Source organism: Sander vitreus, chromosome 10, assembly GCF_031162955.1.
Source record: "Sander vitreus isolate 19-12246 chromosome 10, sanVit1, whole genome shotgun sequence".
In the NCBI taxonomy this organism is placed as follows: Eukaryota; Metazoa; Chordata; class Actinopteri; order Perciformes; family Percidae; genus Sander; species Sander vitreus.
This window is the reverse complement of record NC_135864.1, coordinates 17,949,724-17,972,922: the sequence shown is the minus strand read 5'-3', so window position 1 is coordinate 17,972,922 and position 23,199 is coordinate 17,949,724. Positions and strand designations below refer to the sequence as shown.

Below are 23,199 nucleotides of genomic sequence, written 5' to 3'. Positions count from 1 at the left end.
GGTGTCAGTATAGTAACAAATCATGCTTTCATTTGTTTTCGTCATAGCCACGAGACCCATCCCCTTCCTCTTTAGAGTCTAAAATCATCACTGACACAACCGTATACGTGCTGACGGCTGGAATACACAATTTAGCGTTAAAAAAATCTAATGCTCTGTTGGAGAATGGTTGGATTATGACAACGAATGTGACGAAGGAAGTGCACGTTAGCATATGAGTAGAGGTATTTGAAAGCTATTTTAGTATTTATTTTAAATGTTTCATCTTCACATCATGGAACAAAGACGCCGCCAAACATGGAGTAAGCGGACAAAGTGGGTTGCCTATATGATTATTTTGGTTACGTTTTGGAGCAGAGCTTCAGGACAATTCCGATATTCCATCTCCGAGGAAGAGAAAGAAGGAACTGCTGTTGGAAATATAGCTAAGGATGTAGGTGTTGATAAGACCACACTGAAGGACAGAGGGTACCGTATTGTCTACGGCACGACGGAGCCTCCTTTTCGAGTAAACCAGGATGATGGTATCTTGTATGTAAACCGGAAAATTGACAGAGAGGAAGTGTGCGACCGAAGTAAGGTTTGTCTAATCGACTTTAAAGTTGTGTTAGAAAACCCCCTGGAGGTGCACTATGTAGCAGTGGAGATTCTGGATGTAAACGACCACTCACCAAGCTTCCCCGAAAGAGAAAAGAGTTTAGAAATTTCTGAATCTGCATTACCAGGAGCAAGATTCCAGTTACAAGCTGCGCGTGATGCTGATAGTGGTTCATTATCCGTTCAGCAGTATAAGTTAAGTCTGAATGAACATTTTCGCTTGGAAGTGAAAGATCGTGGTGAGGACCGTAAAACTCCTAGTTTAATTCTTCAAAAACCACTTGATAGAGAATCTGCCAAGACCCATGCATTACTTCTGACAGCCATTGATGGAGGTAACCCTCCACGATCCGGTAACATGAAAATAATTGTTGATGTTTCCGATGTCAATGATAACCCCCCAGTTTTCACCCAGGATTCATATACAGTGCAGCTAAAAGAAAATTCTCCTTTTGGTACAACTGTGATCCAAGTTAATGCAACTGATTTGGATGAAGGTTCAAATGGTGAAGTTGTATATTCATTTGGAAATGATGTGGATACACGGGCACGTTCACGTTTTGATTTAAATCCAGTGACTGGAGTAATTACTGTAGCAGGGGCCATAGATTTTGAAGAATGTAGCAGATACGAAATTGATATCCAGGCATCCGACAAAGGTGCGGCTACACTAGCTACGGAAAAAAGCGTTATTATACACATTGTTGATGTAAACGACAATGCACCAGAGATTGAGGTGACATCTTTTTCTCGTGCGCTCCCGGAAGATTCGAAACCAGGAACCACAGTAGCCTTAATTAGTGTTAAGGATTCGGACTCTGGTCTCAACGGAAAAGTTATGTGTTACATAAGCCAAGATATTCCTTTCATGCTCACTCCATCTTTACAAAATAACATGTATTCTCTGGTAACAAAATTGCTTTTGGATCGAGAGCAGCAATCGCAATATATTGTCACAATTGTAGGTAAAGACGCAGGTGCACCATCTTTATCATCAGAAAAGACTATTCACATGGATGTGTCAGATGTGAATGACAACAACCCAGTGTTTTCACAGAACCCATACACTTTCTACATAACAGAAAATAACAACCCGGGCGCATCTATTTTATCACTGACAGCCCGTGATGATGACGAGGGCAGTAATGCTCGTATTTCATATCATATATTAAGGGACACAGGCGGAACCCATTTGTTTACCTCTTTTCTAAATGTTAACAGTGAAAATGGAGAAATTTTAGCGCTAAAAGGTTTTGACTTTGAAACACTGAAGACTTTCCAGTTCCAAGTTGTTGCCACAGATTCTGGAACTCCGTCACTAAGTAGCAACGTCACAGTGAACGTGTTCATTCTGGATCAGAACGACAACGCTCCAGTCATCCTGTATCCAGTCAGCTCTAACGGTTCTGCTGAAGGTGTGGAGGAGATTCCCCGCAATGTGAACGCAGGACACTTGGTGACTAAAGTCAGAGCCTATGACGCTGATATAGGATATAACGGCTGGTTACTGTTTTCACTGCAGGAAGTTACTGACCACAGTCTCTTTGGTTTGGACCGCTATACAGGACAGATCAGAACACTTCGCTCATTCACAGAGACAGACGAGGCTGAGCATAAACTGGTCATACTGGTGAAAGACAATGGGAACGTTTCACTCTCAGCAACAGCTACTGTGCTTGTCAAAGTTGTGGAGCCCAAAGAGGCTTTTGCTGCTTCTGATGTTAAAAGTGTAACAAAGAATGAGGAGGAGAATAATGTGACTTTTTACCTGATGATAACTTTGGGCTCAGTTTCAACACTTTTTCTCATCAGTATCATCGTGCTGATTGCAATGCAGTGCTCCAAAACCACAGACTATACTTCTAAATATCTACAAGAGACTAATTATGATGGGACACTGTGTCACAGCATCCAGTACAGATCTGGAGACAAACGGTACATGCTAGTAGGACCCAGAATGAGTATAGGATCTACTATAGTCCCGGGCAGCCATGCGAATACACTAGTGCTCCCTGACAGGAGAGGGACATCTGGAGAGGTAAGATTAATGTTTTTGATGTTTTCATTTCCCCGTCCCCTACATAGCCTAACTAACAACTGGTCTGAAAAGCTTTTTTTTTTAAAGGACCCTTTAGCAGTGAAATTTTTCTCTATAACTAGCAGAAGAGCTACACTTTGTATTTGTCTTCCTTGGAGCCTACAACATAACGTTCGTTCTGATCGTGGGTCACTTGCTAATAACATAATGGTGCTTGTATGGTATGGTCTTTTACAATGTATTGGCAGCTGTGGTGATGAGTGTTAGAGTGATTTCCTCAAATGGATGTATTGCTTTATTATGCCTGAAATGCAAATACAAAGATCAAGCTTACAACATGTGCTTAAGCCTTTTCTCTCTGTCAAAAGTCAAAGCAGGTATATATGTCTCAATACTCCGAACATGTGAAGATTGTCTTCGATGTGTTAACTGACCACTACTGTAATCTGTGAAAATAACAATTCCAACGCTTGGTGTCAGTGTAGTTTAGTGATTCTGTGCATCTGGCAGCACTTTACGTCACTAGCTTTATTTGGACCGAGCCCTTGCATTTTACTCAAACAGCATACTTGAGCGCAAGCTCGCTATTGGCAGCAGCCATTGTTTCATTTTCAGCCGTTTTGTAAAAAAAAAAGACGTTGGTCATTATTCAGAAACATAGCGGATTAAGTTTAATTTATATAACGACGTAGTTAAAGGACTGTTCTTTATCGCCTTCGGGACATGGAACAAAGAGGACGCAAAGCATGGAGGGAGCTACAGTTTTGGTTTGCCTTCATGCTTATTCTGGCTATTTCATGGAGCGGAGCTTCTGCACAGATCAGATATTCAGTATCAGAGGAGGTTCAAGATGAAACCGTCGTCGGGAATATAGCTAAGGATTTGGGGCTAGATAAGAGTACACTAAAGGACAGAGGATATCGCATTGTAGCAGGCTCAACTGAACCCCTGTTTCAAGTGAATCAAGATAACGGTATATTGTATGTGAAAAGAAGATTAGACAGAGAGGAGGTGTGCGAACGGACAAGCCCATGTTTGATCAATCTGAAAACCGTGCTAGAAAACCCGCTGGAGATCCATTACGTGGCAGTGGAAATACTGGATATAAATGATCACTCGCCTGTTTTTCCAGAGAAAGAGAAAAGGCTTGAGATCTCTGAGTCGGCCTTACCAGGAGCGAGATTTCAACTACAGGCTGCGCGCGACCCCGACGTAAGCCAGTTCTCCATTCAACAATATAGGCTTAGCCATAACGAATATTTTAGATTAGAAGTGAAGGATAGAGGCGAGGACCGTAAAGTACCATTTTTAGTTCTGCAGAAGCAGTTAGATAGAGAAACAGTGGGAAAACTTAAGCTACGTCTAACAGCCGTTGATGGAGGAAAACCAGTAAAGTCTGGCGCTATAGAAATTATTGTGGATGTACTTGATGTTAATGACAACTCCCCGGTGTTTACCAAAGAGTTTTATTCTGCCACACTCAAAGAAAACGTTCCCGTTGGTACTGTAGTGATACAGGTAAATGCAACAGATTTGGACGAGGGTGCAAATAGTGAAATCATATATTCATTTGGTAACGAAGTTGATACAAAATTAATGGATGTCTTCAGTATAGACGAAAACACTGGTGAAATTAAAGTAACCGGTAAGATAGACTTCGAGGAATGTAAAAGTTATGAAATTGACATTCAGGCGTCTGATAAGGGACAAGTTCCTCTAACAACTGACAAAAGTGTTATAATAAATGTTATTGATGTTAATGATAATGCACCTGAGATAGAAGTGACATCATTTTCTAGCTCTATCAAGGAGGATTCAAAGATAGGAACTACAGTGGCTCTGATTAGTGTCAGTGATTTAGACTCTGGAATCAATGGTAAAGTAATTTGCACAATCAAAGAAGAAGTGCCTTTTACTTTATCTCCATCATTACAAGAAAACATGTACGCTGTTGTAACCAGGTCACAGTTGGACAGGGAAATTGTTTCCCAATTTGATGTGACAATTATTGCGAAAGACACAGGTGATCCGTTATTTTCAACTGAAAAGACCATAAGCGTCGTAGTATCAGATGTAAATGACAACAGTCCAGAGTTTTCATCAAGCCCCTATGTATTTTATATAACCGAGAACAACAGCCCCGGAGCATCAGTATTTTCAGTAAAAGCCTCTGATCGTGATGAAAGTGATAACGCTCTCATTTCATATCATATTTTCAGAGAAGCAAGTGGAGATGATACATTGATCTCATTTTTAAATATCAATTCTGAAACTGGAGATATTTTGGCGCTAAAAGGTTTTGACTTTGAAACACTGAAAACTTTCCAGTTCCAAGTTGTTGCCACAGATTCTGGAACTCCGTCACTAAGCAGCAACGTCACAGTGAACGTGTTCATTCTGGATCAGAACGACAACGCTCCAGTCATCCTGTATCCAGTCAGCTCTAACGGTTCTGCTGAAGGTGTGGAGGAGATTCCCCGCAATGTGAACGCAGGACACTTGGTGACTAAAGTCAGAGCCTATGACGCTGATATAGGATATAACGGCTGGTTACTGTTTTCACTGCAGGAAGTTACTGACCACAGTCTCTTTGGTTTGGACCGCTATACAGGACAGATCAGAACACTTCGCTCATTCACAGAGACAGACGAGGCTGAGCATAAACTGGTCATACTGGTGAAAGACAATGGGAACGTTTCACTCTCAGCAACAGCTACTGTGCTTGTCAAAGTTGTGGAGCCCAAAGAGGCTTTTGCTGCTTCTGATGTTAAAAGTGCAACAAAGAATGAGGAGGAGAATAATGTGACTTTTTACCTGATGATAACGTTGGGCTCAGTTTCAACACTTTTTCTCATCAGTATCATCGTGCTGATTGCAATGCAGTGCTCCAAAACCACAGACTATACTTCTAAATATCTACAAGAGACTAATTATGATGGGACACTGTGTCACAGCATCCAGTACAGATCTGGAGACAAACGGTACATGCTAGTAGGACCCAGAATGAGTATAGGATCTACTATAGTCCCGGGCAGCCATGCAAATACACTAGTGCTGCCTGACAGGAGAGGGGCATCTGGAGAGGTAAGATCAACAGTTTGACTCTTCCTCCTGCACGATTGCTTTCACGCTGATTTATGTTTTATGCTGATATATGGCTTATGTTGCGTATTGTTAAGGTATTAAACGTATTCATTGATTAGAAATGTTTTCAAACTGAAAATAGAAACAGTGCCAAATTAAGGGCTACGGATATGCAGGTGGTTACTTTCTCAGTCCTTGGTGCTGATTTTCTTTCTCCCTTTTTTCTTATCAGTTTACGATCATTTCGATGGGCGTCACAAGTAAAAAAGCTTTTCGGGAACAAACTAAATTTTGGCTGTTAAACTGTTAAAATGGATTTGCCATCAGTCTATAGATGCTTTTTGGATATAGATATACACAGGATAGAGATTTCAGAAATGGCTATTAGAGCAGCCGGGGTGCATAAGGTAAAATTGACAATCTGTGTGTTTGTGGATACATGTCTGTAGATTAATGGGTTCTTCGAAATTCTCTCACTTGCAATGAAAAGAGAGATCGCATGGTGTCAGTGCACGAAAACATAAGTGCTTCACAAGAGCTCATGTCAGCTGCATTGTATGATACGCCCATTGATGATTTTACTAGTTCAACATAGCACCGTCGTTTGTGAGCTGACGGTTTATCCATTGTAAAATTGTCTATATTTCATATATATTGAGAAGAGAAAAACGACTATACATGCTACTGCGCACGATGCTGTTTCTCTGATGCCATTATTTATTTCGTGAAGGATTGTTAAAATTTTCGTTGATGGCCATGGAACAAAGAAAGTGCGAGCCAGGAAGGGTGATACGGCGGTGGCTCTGTTTCGTGGTTGCTGTGCTTTTGTGGAGCGTGGCATCGGCGCAAATCAGATATTCAATTTCTGAGGAAGTCAAGGAAGGAACTGCGGTTGGGAATGTTGCAAAAGATCTGGGATTAGATAAAAGCACGTTAAAAGACAGGAAGTATCGGATTGTTTCTAGTGCAACGGATCCTCTTTTCCATGTACATCAGAACGATGGCATCCTATATGTGAGCCGAAAGATTGACAGAGAGGAAGTATGCGAGCGAAGCAGTACATGTTTGCTTAATTTGAAAACAGTGCTCGAAAATCCGCTGGAGGTCCACTATATTGGAGTTGAGATTTTGGATGTAAATGATCACTCTCCAAGCTTTCCAGATGAAGAGAAAACGTTGGAAATGTCAGAATCTGTGTTAAGTGGAACACGCTTTCAGCTCCAAGCCGCACGAGATCCAGACAGTGGCCATTTTTCCGTGCAACAATATAAACTCAGCACAAACGACCACTTCCGTTTGGAAGTTAAGGATAAAGGAGACGATGGTAAAATACCTATATTGGTTGTTCAAAAATCTTTAGACAGAGAAACTGCAGTAAGTCATTCATTAGTGCTGACTGCACTGGATGGAGGGAAACCTCCGAAATCTGGCGACATGAATATTCTAGTAAATGTTTTAGATGTAAATGATAACGTGCCTGTTTTCTCTAAAGATGTTTATTCTGCAATGCTCGATGAAAACGCTCCAGTAGGTACAACAGTCATACAAGTGAATGCAACTGATTTAGATGACGGAGCAAACGGAGAAGTGGTTTACTCATTTAGCAACAGCGTAAATAAAAGGTTATTTAAACTCTTTGAAATAACTCCATCAAAAGGCGAGATAATTGTAAAAGGTCCAATAGACTATGAGCACAAGGATAAATATGAAATTGAAATACAGGCATCAGATAAAGGTCTCGCTCCTCTAACAACTGAAAAAAGTGTGGTTATAAAGATAGTTGACCTTAATGATAATGCACCCCAGATTGAAGTCACCTCGTTTTCAAGCTCCATCTCTGAAGATTCCAGACCAGGCACTACAGTTGCCCTTATCAGTGTTAATGACCTGGACTCTGGTCTCAATGGAAAAGTTAGTTGCTTTTTGCTTGAGGATATTCCTTTTATGTTATCGCCATCGTTACAAGACAAAATGTATTCATTAGTAACGAAAATGCCTCTGGATAAAGAGAAACAATCACATTACGCCCTAACGATAACTGCAAAAGATTCTGGCCAACCAGCGTTGTCATCTGAAAACACGATACATGTTGTTGTATCAGATGTGAATGACAACAGTCCAGAGTTTTCACTGAGTCCATATACTTTCTATGTCACTGAAGCTAATGAGCCAGGTACCTCTGTGTTTTCTGTTAAAGCATTTGATCGTGATGAGAACGATAATGCACTTGTTTCCTATCATATTCTCAGAGATTCAAGCGCTGATAACAAATTGACATCATATTTCAACATAAACTCTGAAACTGGAGATATTTTGGCGCTAAAAAGTTTTGACTTTGAAACACTGAAGACTTTCCAGTTCCAAGTTGTTGCCACAGATTCTGGAACTCCGTCACTAAGCAGCAACGTCACAGTGAACGTGTTCATTCTGGATCAGAACGACAACGCTCCAGTCATCCTGTATCCAGTCAGCTCTAACGGTTCTGCTGAAGGTGTGGAGGAGATTCCCCGCAATGTGAACGCAGGACACTTGGTGACTAAAGTCAGAGCCTATGACGCTGATATAGGATATAACGGCTGGTTACTGTTTTCACTGCAGGAAGTTACTGACCACAGTCTCTTTGGTTTGGACCGCTATACAGGACAGATCAGAACACTTCGCTCATTCACAGAGACAGACGAGGCTGAGCATAAACTGGTCATACTGGTGAAAGACAATGGGAACGTTTCACTCTCAGCAACAGCTACTGTGCTTGTCAAAGTTGTGGAGCCCAAAGAGGCTTTTGCTGCTTCTGATGTTAAACGTGCAACAAAGAATGAGGAGGAGAATAATGTGACTTTTTACCTGATGATAACTTTGGGCTCAGTTTCAACACTTTTTCTCATCAGTATCATCGTGCTGATTGCAATGCAGTGCTCCAAAACCACAGACTATACTTCTAAATATCTACAAGAGACTAATTATGATGGGACACTGTGTCACAGCATCCAGTACAGATCTGGAGACAAACGGTACATGCTAGTAGGACCCAGAATGAGTATAGGATCTACTATAGTCCCGGGCAGCCATGCGAATACACTAGTGCTGCCTGACAGGAGAGGGACATCTGGAGAGGTAAGACATTTTTAAGGGCAAACTGTGGATGACTAACTATTGTTTTGTTTACTAAACATATCAACTATGTCTCATGGGTAATGTTTTTAGATCGATGGCAGTGAATTTGTTGGCTTCCCTGGTGCCCTGACAATTGTGATCTTATGTCCTTTTTAGAAATTATTATTAGAGGTAATTTAGGTTGAAATAAACAAATGAAATACCATTTTATTTCTTACTATGGTGGTCACCCACTATGTCAATACCTTTATCAACTATATCATAACAATTCGGACTTCATGGCTGGTTTGACATTCTGAAAATTTTCTTGGGCAATGGTATAAACAATGCTTCTTGCTCCTTTATTTTGCTCCAGTATTTTTAATTGTTTTAGGTTGATTTCGTATCTTATCTAATTATACCTTCCACAACCTTTTTCATTTCTCACACTAGATTAATAATATAAAATTGCGGAGGAGCAAATGAAAGATGGCTTATTTCCGATCGGTGTGTGCGCTTCGTCAATATACTCAGCAATGAACAACACATGGCGAAAGAGTAAACTATAACATATCGTAGAGTTGCAACCACTGCATGGTAGTGTGGAAAAACGTACTTAAGTTGACTCTGTACAACAAGAGAACCTGAAAACAAATATGATAACGTCTTAATCGAAGAGGTACTCAACTGCAAAACTTCACGATCGCTGTCCTTGGTGCTGAAAGTGTTTGGCTTCGTTTTCCGGTCTGAAAACGAAACCAACAATGATCTAATGTGCAGTACATCCTTCACATTTCTGCAGTGAGAAATAAGGTCGCATGGTGTCAGTGTAATGTAAAAAGTCAGCGTTGCATGGGCTTATTGCCTTTGGTTTTTGGTTCCACCTCCTGAAAACATTCTCGCTTCGCTACCAGCAGGATCGTTCCTGTGCCTATATTGTGTAAATGGTCGGTTTGCCTGAATATATGGATATATAGGAAGTGAATGAATATGTATATGTAGCAAAGTGTTGGATTCGGCATTTACAAAGCAGTAATTATCCTTGTGATGTATTACTGAGGAGTTCGTGTTTAACCATGGAACAAAGAAGATGCAAGCCACGAAGGGTATATCCGCGAGGATATCTGTTTGGCTGCGTAGTTGCTGTGGTTTTGTGGAGCGTGGCCTCGGCGCAATTAAGATACTCCATCTCTGAGGAAGATAACGAAGGAACAATGGTTGGAAATATAGCGAAGGATCTGGGATTAGAAAAGAGCACGCTGAACGACAGGAAGTATCGGATTGTTTCTAGTAATGCAGATCCTCTTTTCCATGTGAATCAGAATGATGGTGTCCTGTATGTGAGCAGAAAGATTGACAGAGAAGAGGTGTGCGCGCATAGCAGTACATGTTTAATAAATCTGAAAACCGTGTTAGAAAACCCACTGGAGGTTCATTATGTTAGAATCGAAGTTCTGGATATAAATGACCATTCTCCTAATTTTCCAGAGAGAGAGACAACGTTAGAGATTTCAGAGTCCGTGTTGCCCGGAGCACGATTTCAGCTAAAAGCATCACGGGATCGAGACAGTGGTCATTTCTCTGTGCAACAATACAAACTCAGCCAAAACGATCACTTCCGTTTGGAAGTTAAGGATAAAGGAGACGATGGTAAAATACCTATATTGGTTGTTCAAAAATCTTTAGACAGAGAAACTGCAGTAAGTCATTCATTAGTGCTGACTGCACTGGATGGAGGGAAACCTCCGAAATCTGGCGACATGAATATTCTAGTAAATGTTTTAGATGTAAATGATAACGTGCCTGTTTTCTCTAAAGATGTTTATTCTGTGATGCTCGATGAAAACGCTCCAGTAGGTACAACAGTCATACAAGTGAATGCAACTGATTTAGATGACGGGGAAAACGGAGAAATAGTTTACTCATTCAGCAAGAGTATGAATCAGAATATGTTAAATATTTTTTACATCAATCCATCAACAGGTGAAATAACTGTTAAAGGTTTGGTAGATTATGAGGAGAAGGACAGATATGAAATTGAAATTCAGGCATCAGATAAAGGTCTGGCTCCTCTTACGACAGAAAAAAGCGTCATTATTAAAATAGTTGACGTTAATGATAATGTGCCTGAAATTGAGGTTACTTCCTTTTCAAGCTCAATACCTGAAGATTCGCGACCAGGCACTACAGTTGCCCTTATCAGTGTTAATGACCTGGACTCTGGTCTCAATGGAAAAGTTATTTGCGCTGTAAATGAGGATGCTCCTTTTATATTATCATCATCCCTACAAGAAAAAATGTATTCACTAGTAACGAAATCGCCTCTGGACAGAGAGAAACAGACACAATATGACCTGACAATAACTGCAAAAGACGCAGGACAACCTTCATTGTCATCTGAAAAGACAATAAGCGTTGTTGTATCAGATGTGAATGACAACAGTCCAGAGTTTTCACTGAGTCCATATACTTTCTATGTCACTGAAGCTAATGAGCCAGGTACCTCTGTGTTTTCTCTTAAAGCATTTGATCGTGATGAGAACGACAATGCACTTGTTTCCTATCATATTCTCAGAGATGGAAGTAAAGAAAATAAAGTGACTTCATTTCTCAACATAAACTCTGAAACTGGAGATATTTTGGCGCTGAAAGCTTTTGACTTTGAAACACTAAAGACTTTCCAGTTCCAAGTTGTTGCCACAGATTCTGGAACTCCGTCACTAAGCAGTAACGTCACAGTGAACGTGTTCATTCTGGATCAGAACGACAACGCTCCAGTCATCCTGTATCCAGTCAGTTCTAACGGTTCTGCTGAAGGTGTGGAGGAAATTCCCCGCAATGTGAACGCAGGACACTTGGTGACTAAAGTCAGAGCCTATGACGCTGATATAGGATATAACGGCTGGTTACTGTTTTCACTGCAGGAAGTTACTGACCACAGTCTCTTTGGTTTGGACCGCTATACAGGACAGATCAGAACACTTCGCTCATTCACAGAGACAGACGAGACTGAGCATAAACTGGTCATACTGGTGAAAGACAATGGGAACGTTTCACTCTCAGCAACAGCTACTGTGCTTGTCAAAGTTGTGGAGCCCAAAGAGGCTTTTGCTGCTTCTGATGTTAAAAGTGCAACAAAGAATGAGGAGGAGAATAATGTGACTTTTTACCTGATGATAACTTTGGGCTCAGTTTCAACACTTTTTCTCATCAGTATCATCGTGCTGATTGCAATGCAGTGCTCCAAAACCACAGACTATACTTCTAAATATCTACAAGAGACTAATTATGATGGGACACTGTGTCACAGCATCCAGTACAGATCTGGAGACAAACGGTACATGCTAGTAGGACCCAGAATGAGTATAGGATCTACTATAGTCCCGGGCAGCCATGCGAATACACTAGTGCTGCCTGACAGGAGAGGGGCATCTGGAGAGGTAAGACATTTTAAGACGTTTTTTGTTCCTAAATAGTTATTCTATTGAAAATGAAGCTAGACTATGATGATATAACCTGAGAAAGAGCATTTTATATCACAATTATGGACGTCGCTTGGTTTGTCACTAGCTTGAAAAACCCAATCAATATAATTACCTTCAAAAATACTTGATTTTGCGCACTGTCTGCATTTTCTCTTGGACGAGCGATGAACACGTGTGGATTGTTTTTTTCAATGTCGTTTCTTACAATATTTACAACTCGTTTTATCATTAATTAATTGCCTCCTGTCATTGCTGCTTTGAGCAATTTTTTTTCTGCTTTTTTTACACTTTAGGTATATTTCTTAGCTGATGTATGTTACAATTCTGTTCATGTTATTCGTGCGTAATGTCATGAGGTGAACGCGAACAATCAGAGCGAACTGGTTTCAGACACACGACTGCGCTGCATCAGAATCAGCTTTAATGGCTAAGTAAGTCTGAACACATTCAATGAATTTGACTACGGCTTTCTGTTGCTCTCAAAGTACATAAGCCATACCCAGTCATAGACATAATAACACCTGTCAGGGAAGGTACAGGAACAGTATGGCTGCTCTGTAAAAAATGTCCATCGTTAACAAATAAACTTGAAATGGAACGACAAAATCATCAAATACATTTAGACAGAAGTAAAGTTAGTTGTTATCCCTTTCCATGGTGCTGAACATAAGGACTCTCGTTGAACAGCATGGTTTAAAGCACGCATGGCTTTATCTCAAAGTGTTAATTCATTCTACTTGATCTATCACACACATATGTTCTCACGTGTTATGCATAATCCTCAGACATTTTGAGAAGCTTCGTTCTGTATCTTTATTGAAGGGAGGTATTAGTTGACACGGAGCTGCCATATCATCTATTTTCATTCACCTGACTACTTGACCATTGTTAAATTAACAAATAAATAAAAATAAAAAACACAACAAAACAAAAAACAACCTACAATTCTGTTAAACCTGGTACTGCAATTTGAATTTCTGCAGTGAGGATTTAGATCGCATGGTGTCAGTGTAATAGAAAAACGAAGCAGTACACGAGCTTATCATCATGGCATTTTGGTTCCACCTCTTTATAGTCATCAACTCGACATTTTCGCAGGCGTTTTTCAGCTTCCTGCTGTCTTTGGAAATACTATATTTGCACTCATGTCTGTCGGTGTAGGAAGAGGATAAATAGTTTTACACATGGAAGACTTGGATGTTGCCATTATAATGTAGTAATTGTTTTTGTGAGGAATTATTGACGAGTTCGGGTTTCACCATGGAACAAAGAAGATGCGAGAGACGAAGTGCGCGAGGATATTTCTTCGGCTGTGTGGTTGCTGTGCTTTTGTGGAGCGTGGCCTGGGCGCAATTAAGATACTCCATCTCTGAGGAAGTTAACGAAGGAACAATGGTTGGAAATATAGCGAAAGATGTGGGATTAGATAAAAGCACGCTGAACGACAGGAAGTATCGGATTGTTTCTAGTAATGCAGATCCCCTTTTCCATGTAAATCAGAATGATGGTGTCCTGTATGTGAGCAGAAAGATTGACAGAGAAGAGGTGTGCGCGCAGAGCAATACGTGCTTAATGAATCTAAAAACCGTGCTAGAAAACCCACTGGAGGTGCACTACGTAGGAGTTGAAATTCTGGATATAAATGACCATTCTCCCAGTTTCCCAGATGAAGAAAAAACGTTGGAGATGTCAGAGTCTGTATTACCCGGAGTACGTATTCCGCTTCAACATGCACGAGATCCAGACGGTGGTCATTTTTCCGTGCAACAATATAAACTCAGCACAAACGACCACTTCCGTTTGGAAGTTAAGGATAAGGGAGAAGATGGTAAAATACCAATATTAATCGTACAGAAATCTTTAGATAGGGAGTCAGCGGGAAGTCACTCATTAGTGCTGACTGCATTGGATGGAGGGAAACCTCCGAAATCTGGCGAGATGAATATTCTAGTAAAGGTTTTGGATATTAATGATAACGCGCCTGTTTTCGCTCAAGACATGTATTCTGTGATGCTCGATGAAAACGCTCCAGTAGGTACAACAGTCATACAAGTGAATGCAACTGATTTAGATGACGGAGAAAACGGAGAAGTGGTTTACTCATTTAGCAGTATTGTGAATCGTAAGTTATTAAAGCTGTTTGATATTAATACATCAACAGGGGAGATACTTGTGAAAGGCTTGATAGATTATGAGGAGAAGGAAAAATATGAGATTGAAATTCAGGCATCAGATAAAGGTCTGGCTCCTTTAGAGACACAAAAAAGCGTAATTATCAAGATAGTTGACGTTAATGATAATGCGCCTGAAATTGAGGTTACTTCCTTCTCAAGCTCCATCTCTGAAGATTCCAGACCAGGCACTACAGTTGCCCTTATCAGTGTTAATGACCTGGACTCTGGTCTCAATGGAAAAGTTATTTGCTCCATAGGGGAAGATGTTCCTTTCGCTTTATCATCATCTTTACAAGAAAATATGTATTCATTAGTGACCAAATCGCCTCTGGACAGAGAGAAAAAGTCACATTATGACCTGACAATAACTGCAAAAGATGCTGGTCACCCTTCATTATCATCTGAAAAGTCAATAAGCGTTGTGGTGTCAGATGTGAATGACAACAGTCCAGAGTTTTCACTGAGTCCATATACGTTCTATGTCACTGAAGCTAATGAGCCAGGTACCTCTGTGTTTTCTCTTAAAGCATTTGATCGTGATGAGAATGACAATGCACTTGTTTCCTATCATATTCTCAGAGATGGAAGCGAAGGAAATAAAGTGACTTCATTTCTCAAAATAAACTCTGAAACTGGAGACATTTTGGCGCTAAAAAGTTTTGACTTTGAAACACTGAAGACTTTCCAGTTCCAAGTTGTTGCCACAGATTCTGGAACTCCGTCACTAAGCAGCAACGTCACAGTGAACGTGTTCATTCTGGATCAGAACGACAACGCTCCAGTCATCCTGTATCCAGTCAGCTCTAACGGTTCTGCTGAAGGTGTGGAGGAGATTCCCCGCAATGTGAACGCAGGACACTTGGTGACTAAAGTCAGAGCCTATGACGCTGATATAGGATATAACGGCTGGTTACTGTTTTCACTGCAGGAAGTTACTGACCACAGTCTCTTTGGTTTGGACCGCTATACAGGACAGATCAGAACACTTCGCTCATTCACAGAGACAGACGAGGCTGAGCATAAACTGGTCATACTGGTGAAAGACAATGGGAACGTTTCACTCTCAGCAACAACTACTGTGCTTGTCAAAGTTGTGGAGCCCAAAGAGGCTTTTGCTGCTTCTGATGTTAAAAGTGCAACAAAGAATGAGGAGGAGAATAATGTGACTTTTTACCTGATGATAACTTTGGGCTCAGTTTCAACACTTTTTCTCATCAGTATCATCGTGCTGATTGCAATGCAGTGCTCCAAAACCACAGACTATACTTCTAAATATCTACAAGAGACTAATTATGATGGGACACTGTGTCACAGCATCCAGTACAGATCTGGAGACAAACGGTACATGCTAGTAGGACCCAGAATGAGTATAGGATCTACTATAGTCCCGGGCAGCCATGCGAATACACTAGTGCTGCCTGACAGGAGAGGGGCATCTGGAGAGGTAAGACATTTTAAGACGTTTTTTGTTCCTAAATAGTTATTCTATTGAAAATGAAGCTAGACTATGATGATATAACCTGAGAAAGAGCATTTTATATCACAATTATGGACGTCGCTTGGTTTGTCACTAGCTTGAAAAACCCAATCAATATAATTACCTTCAAAAATACTTGATTTTGCGCACTGTCTGCATTTTCTCTTGGACGAGCGATGAACACGTGTGGATTGTTTTTTTCAATGTCGTTTCTTACAATGTTTACAACTCGTTTTTATCATTAATTAATTGCCTCCTGTCATTGCTGCTTTTAAAATATTCGGGGTTTTTTTACACTTTAGGTATATTTCTCAGCTGATGTATGTTACAATTCTGTTCATGTTATTCGTGCGTAATGTCATGAGGTGAACCTGCATCAAGCAAAGAGAGCGAATTGATTTCAGACACACGAGAGCGCTACATCAGAATCAGAATCAGCTTTAATGGCTAAGTAATGAACACATTCAAGGAATTTGACTCCTGCTTTTTGTTGCTCTCAAAGTACATACACACCATAGACAAAACATAATAAAGCCCGTCTGGAAAGTCACGGGAACATGAATGGCTCCTCGGCAAATAATGTCCATCGTTAACAAATAAACTTGAAATGGAATGATACCATCACCAAATGTTTGACAGAAGTAAAGGTAGTTGTTATCCCTTTCCATGGTGCTGAACATAGGGACTCTCGTTGCCCAGCATGTTTTAAACCACACGTGACTTCATCTCAGAGTTTTAATTCATTCCACTTGATCTATTACATACTGTATATATTCTTACGTGTTATGCATACTCCTCAGGCATTTTGAGAAGCTTCTTTCTGTATCTTTATTGAAATTAGGTATTAGTTGACACGGAGCTGCCATAGCATCTATTTTCATTCACCTGACTACTTGACCATTGTTAAATTAACAAATACATAAAAATAAAAAACACAACAAAACAAAAAACAATCTACAATTCTGTTAAACCTGGTACTGCAATTTGAATTTCTGCAGTGAGGATTTAGATCGCATGGTGTCAGTGTAATAGAAAAACGAAGCAGTACACGAGCTTATCATCATGGCATTTTGGTTCCACGTCTTTATAGTCACCAACTCGACATTTTCGCAGGCGTTTTTCAGCTTCCTGCTGTCTTTGGAAATACTATATTTGCACTCATGTCTGTCGGTGTAGGAAGAGGATAAATAGTTTTACACATGGAAGACTTGGATGTTGCCATTATAATGTAGTAATTGTTTTTGTGAGGAATTATTGACGAGTTCGGGTTTCACCATGGAACAAAGAAGATGCGAGAGACGAAGTGCGCGAGGATATTTCTTCGGCTGTGTGGTTGCTGTGCTTTTGTGGAGCGTGACCTGGGCGCAATTAAGATACTCCATCTCTGAGGAAGTTAACGAAGGAACAATGGTTGGAAATATAGCGAAAGATCTGGGATTAGATAAAAGCACGCTGAACGACAGGAAGTATCGGATTGTTTCTAGTAATGCAGATCCCCTTTTCCATGTAAATCAGAATGATGGTGTCCTGTATGTGAGCAGAAAGATTGACAGAGAAGAGGTGTGCGCGCAGAGCAATACGTGCTTAATGAATCTAAAAACCGTGCTAGAAAACCCACTGGAGGTGCACTACGTAGGAGTTGAAATTCTGGATATAAATGACCATTCTCCCAGTTTCCCAGAGAAAGAGAAAACGTTGGAGATTTCAGAGTCCGTGTTGCCCGGAGCACGATTTCAGCTAAAACCTTCACGGGATCGAGACAGTGGTCATTTCTCCGTGCAACAATATAAACTCAGCCAAAACGATCACTTCCGTTTGGAAGTTAGGGATAAAGGAGAAGATGGTAAAATACCTATATTGGTTTTGCAAAAATCTTTGGATAGAGAAGCAGCAGGAAGTAACTCATTAGTGCTGACTGCACTGGATGGAGGGGAACCTCCGAAATATGGTACTATGAATATTCTAGTAAAAGTTTTGGATGTAAATGATAACGTGCCTGTTTTCTCTAAGGATATTTACTCTGTTACGCTCTATGAAAATGTTCCAGTAGGCACAACAGTCATACAAGTGAATGCAACGGATTTAGATGAAGGTCAGAATGGAGAAGTGTATTATTCATTTGGAAACAGTGTGAGTAATACATTATTTAAGCTTTTTCATATCAATCCATCAACAGGCGAGATAATTGTCAAAGGTCTCATTAACTATGAGCAAAAAGACAAATACGAAATTGAAATCCAAGCATCAGATAAAGGTTTTGCTCCTCTTACAACAGAGAAAAGCGTTGTTATCCAGATAGTTGACGTTAATGATAATGCGCCGGAAATTGAGGTTACTTCCTTTTCAAGCTCCATCGCTGAAGATTCCAGACCAGGCACTACAGTTGCCCTTATCAGTGTTAATGACCTGGACTCTGGTCTCAATGGAAAAGTTATTTGCTCCATAGGTGAAAATGTTCCTTTCGCTTTATCCCCATCTTTACAAGACAATATGTATTCATTAGTGAACAAATCGCCTCTGGACAGAGAGAAACAGACACAATATGACCTGACAATAACTGCAAAAGACGCAGGACAACCTTCATTATCATCTGAAAAGACAATAAGCGTTGTGGTGTCAGATGTGAATGACAACAGTCCAGAGTTTTCACTGAGTCCATATACTTTCTATGTCACTGAAGCTAATGAGCCAGGTACCTCTGTGTTTTCTGTTGAAGCTTTGGATTGTGATGAAAACGACAATGCACTTGTTTCCTATCATATTCTCAGAGATGGAAGCAAAGAAAATAAAGTGACTTCATTTCTCAACATAAACTCTGAAACTGGAGACATTTTGGCGCTAAAAAGTTTTGACTTTGAAACACTGAAAACTTTCCAGTTCCAAGTTGTTGCCACAGATTCTGGAACACCGTCACTAAGCAGCAACGTCACAGTGAACGTGTTCATTCTGGATCAGAACGACAACGCTCCAGTCATCCTGTATCCAGTCAGCTCTAACGGTTCTGCTGAAGGTGTGGAGGAGATTCCCCGCAATGTGAACGCAGGACACTTGGTGACTAAAGTCAGAGCCTATGACGCTGATATAGGATATAACGGCTGGTTACTGTTTTCACTGCAGGAAGTTACTGACCACAGTCTCTTTGGTTTGGACCGCTATACAGGACAGATCAGAACACTTCGCTCATTCACAGAGACAGACGAGGCTGAGCATAAACTAGTCATACTGGTGAAAGACAATGGGAACGTTTCACTCTCAGCAACAGCTACTGTGCTTGTCAAAGTTGTGGAGCCCAAAGAGGCTTTTGCTGCTTCTGATGTTAAACGTGCAACAAAGAATGAGGAGGAGAATAATGTGACTTTTTACCTGATGATAACTTTGGGCTCAGTTTCAACACTTTTTCTCATCAGTATCATCGTGCTGATTGCAATGCAGTGCTCCAAAACCACAGACTATACTTCTAAATATCTACAAGAGACTAATTATGATGGGACACTGTGTCACAGCATCCAGTACAGATCTGGAGACAAACGGTACATGCTAGTAGGACCCAGAATGAGTATAGGATCTACTATAGTCCCGGGCAGCCATGCGAATACACTAGTGCTCCCTGACAGGAGAGGGGCATCTGGAGAGGTAAGACATTTTGTGAAAACCCTGACCTGTTTCCGCTGGCAGCCTTATAATTTGTTTGTTCATTAATACGTCAATTATCTACTGCATTTACTGTATGTGTACTGTTTCTCTGGCAATATAATACAGTTTTAAGAAGTAGGAAATTCGACTGGTACTCTTTGGTTTACATACCAGTATTATAACACACTTTGATTTAATCGAAGTACAATTCAGTGTCAAACATTCTGCACTTTCACTTATACCATGATCTGATTTGAGCTTTCTGGGCTTCTACGATGTAATCTAAAAGCACACAAAGGGTTGGGCCGAATTGTAGCGTTATTCGCTCTCCATGGTTAATCATACTTGTTTTGTCTATGAACATCAAACGATTCAAATTCAAAGTTATTACTGGTAAGTTGAAGCATCGAACATTTTGCGAGAATTCGATGTTCCCATCTCCATTTAAACGAATATTAGTTTTGTGTTTACTATTTAAATCATTTTAAGAAGGCATGTCCTTACCTGAGGCACTGTCACCCACAACCTCTACGTACAGGGCTAAAGTAAACAAATACAAAACCTTTCCATTCTGCTGTAAAACAATAGCTGTAGAAACTTTGTTTTCATTGTAGTGAGCAATAAAATCGCATGGTGTCAGTATGTTAGCAAAAAACGGATCTAACTGTCGTCACTGAATTTTAGTTCCACCTCTTTACAGCCTCTCACTTCGATACTAGCAGAATCGCTTGGTAGCTTACTGCTGTATTTAAATACAGATTGTCCCGTGTTTTTAGCATTTTGAAACAGAGTGAACATTTGCATATATCGGATGTGTTGGATTAATTCCTTACAACACGGTTCCTTATCCCGCGAGGAATCAACAACAATTTGTTTTCAATCATGGAACAAAGAGGATGCGAGGCAAGAAGGGCGAGAAGACGATATGTCGGCTGTGTGCTTGGTGTGTTTTTGTGGAGCGTGGCCTCGGCGCAATTAAGATACTCCATCTCTGAGGAAGTTAACGAAGGAACTATGGTTGGAAATATAGCAAAGGATTTGGGATTAGAGAAAAGCACGCTGAAAGACAGGAAGTATCGGATTGTTTCTACTGCTATAAAACCTATTTTCCGTGTAGATCAGAACGATGGCATCCTGTACGTAAACCAAAAGATTGACAGGGAAGAGATGTGCGAGCGAAGCAGTTCATGTTTGATAAATCTGAAAACTGTACTGGAAGATCCACTGGAAGTCCACTATGTTGGAGTTGAAGTTCTGGATATAAATGACCATTCTCCCAGTTTCCCAGAGAAAGAGAAAACGCTGGAGATTTTTGAGTCCGTGTTACCTGGAGTACGTATTCCGTTAAAAGCATCACGCGATCCAGACGGTGGTCCTTTTTCTGTTCAGCAGTACAAACTTAGCCCCAATGATCACTTCCGTTTGGAAGTTAAGGATAAGGGAGAAGATGGTAAAATACCAGTATTAATTGTGCAAAAATCTTTAGATAGGGAGTCAGCGGGAAGTCACTCATTAGTGCTGACTGCACTGGATGGAGGGAAACCTCCGAAATCTGGCGAGATGAATATTCTAGTCAATGTATTAGATATAAATGATAACGCGCCTGTTTTCTCTAAAGATGTTTATTCTGTGATGCTCGATGAAAATGCTCCAGTAGGTACAACAGTCATACAAGTGAATGCAACTGATTTAGATGAAGGACCGAACGGAGAAGTCGTTTACTCATTTAGCAACAGTGTGAGTCACAGATTATTAAATCTTTTTGATATCAATCCATCAACAGGTGAAATAATTGTGAAAGGTTTAATAGATTATGAGGAGAAGGAAAAATATGAGATTGAAATTCAGGCATCAGATAAAGGTCTGGCTCCTTTAGAGACACAAAAAAGCGTAATTATCAAGATAGTTGACGTTAATGATAATGCGCCTGAAATTGAGGTTACTTCCTTCTCAAGCTCCATCTCTGAAGATTCCAGACCAGGCACTACAGTTGCCCTTATCAGTGTTAATGACCTGGACTCTGGTCTCAATGGAAAAGTTATTTGCTCCATAGGTGAAAATGTTCCTTTCGCTTTATCATCATCTTTACAAGAAAATATGTATTCATTAGTGACCAAATCGCCTCTGGACAGAGAGAAACAGACACATTATATTGTAACAGTAGTGGCAAAAGATGCTGGTCACCCTTCATTATCATCTGAAAAGACAATAAGCGTTGTTGTATCAGATGTGAATGACAACAGTCCAGAGTTTTCACTGATTCCATATACTTTCTATGTCACTGAAGCTAATGAGCCAGGTACCTCTGTGTTTTCTGTTAAAGCATTTGATCGTGATGAGAACGACAATGCACTTGTTTCCTATCATATTCTCAGAGATGGAAGCGATGGAAATAAAGTGACTTCATTTCTCAACATAAACTCTGAAACTGGAGACATTTTGGCGCTAAAAAGTTTTGACTTTGAAACACTGAAAACTTTCCAGTTCCAAGTTGTTGCCACAGATTCTGGAACTCCGTCACTAAGCAGTAACGTCACAGTGAACGTGTTCATTCTGGATCAGAACGACAACGCTCCAGTCATCCTGTATCCAGTCAGCTCTAACGGTTCTGCTGAAGGTGTGGAGGAGATTCCTCGCAATGTGAACGCAGGACACTTGGTGACTAAAGTCAGAGCCTATGACGCCGATATAGGATATAACGGCTGGTTACTGTTTTCACTGCAGGAAGTTACTGACCACAGTCTCTTTGGTTTGGACCGCTATACAGGACAGATCAGAACACTTCGCTCATTCACAGAGACAGACGAGGCTGAGCATAAACTGGTCATACTGGTGAAAGACAATGGGAACGTTTCACTCTCAGCAACAGCTACTGTGCTTGTCAAAGTTGTGGAGCCCAAAGAGGCTTTTGCTGCTTCTGATGTTAAAAGTGCAACAAAGAATGAGGAGGAGAATAATGTGACTTTTTACCTGATGATAACTTTGGGCTCAGTTTCAACACTTTTTCTCATCAGTATCATCGTGCTGATTGCAATGCAGTGCTCCAAAACCACAGACTATACTTCTAAATATCTACAAGAGACTAATTATGATGGGACACTGTGTCACAGCATCCAGTACAGATCTGGAGACAAACGGTACATGCTAGTAGGACCCAGAATGAGTATAGGATCTACTATAGTCCCGGGCAGCCATGCAAATACACTAGTGCTGCCTGACAGGAGAGGGGCATCTGGAGAGGTAAGACATTTTTGTGAAAACCCTGACCTGTTTCCGCTGGCAGTCTTATAATTTGTTTGTTCATTATTTAGTTCAGTCAATCATCTACTGCATATATACTGCATGTGTACTGTTTGTTTGGCATAGTGATATCGTTTTGTGAAGTAAGACACTTGACTGGTACCCTTTGGTTTTCAGCTGCAATTTTGATCATACAGTATGCAGGCAGATCTTTAAGCATTGTTATTTAGCTAATTTGTTAATAGCCTATAGGTTTATGTATATGCTTACTCATCTGTTTTCAGTTCGTATTGTCCTTCTCTCACTATTTTCTGACAAAGAAATGGCTTTTTTTGCTGTCCATGGTACTGATATGTTTTTCTCCGGTGTTCTGATACA

General features: G+C 40.5%; 2 protein-coding genes and 5 pseudogenes across 2 annotated transcripts; all 7 read left to right on the top strand.

Annotated features, from left to right (window-relative positions):
• The first annotated feature begins 274 nt into the window (after positions 1-274).
• LOC144524942 (protocadherin alpha-7-like) lies at positions 275-2,902 on the top strand. Its single transcript, XM_078261440.1, has 2 exons — positions 275-2,646; positions 2,884-2,902. Exons 1-2 carry the CDS (start codon positions 275-277, stop codon positions 2,900-2,902), a joined length of 2,391 nt encoding a protein of 796 aa, XP_078117566.1.
• Positions 2,903-3,358: 456 nt separating this feature from the next.
• Positions 3,359-5,737, top strand: LOC144524941 (protocadherin alpha-3-like). The gene has a single exon (XM_078261439.1). It carries the CDS (start codon positions 3,359-3,361, stop codon positions 5,735-5,737), a length of 2,379 nt encoding a protein of 792 aa, XP_078117565.1.
• A 738-nt stretch (positions 5,738-6,475) lies between these two features.
• LOC144524938 (protocadherin alpha-8 pseudogene) lies at positions 6,476-8,848 on the top strand (annotated as a pseudogene).
• A 1,040-nt stretch (positions 8,849-9,888) lies between these two features.
• On the top strand, positions 9,889-12,288 carry LOC144524936 (protocadherin alpha-3 pseudogene; annotated as a pseudogene).
• A 1,269-nt stretch (positions 12,289-13,557) lies between these two features.
• On the top strand, positions 13,558-15,951 carry LOC144524934 (protocadherin alpha-8 pseudogene; annotated as a pseudogene).
• Positions 15,952-17,223: 1,272 nt separating this feature from the next.
• LOC144524933 (protocadherin alpha-8 pseudogene) lies at positions 17,224-20,375 on the top strand (annotated as a pseudogene).
• Positions 20,376-20,463: 88 nt separating this feature from the next.
• On the top strand, positions 20,464-23,010 carry LOC144524932 (protocadherin alpha-8 pseudogene; annotated as a pseudogene).
• The last annotated feature ends 189 nt before the right edge of the window (positions 23,011-23,199 follow it).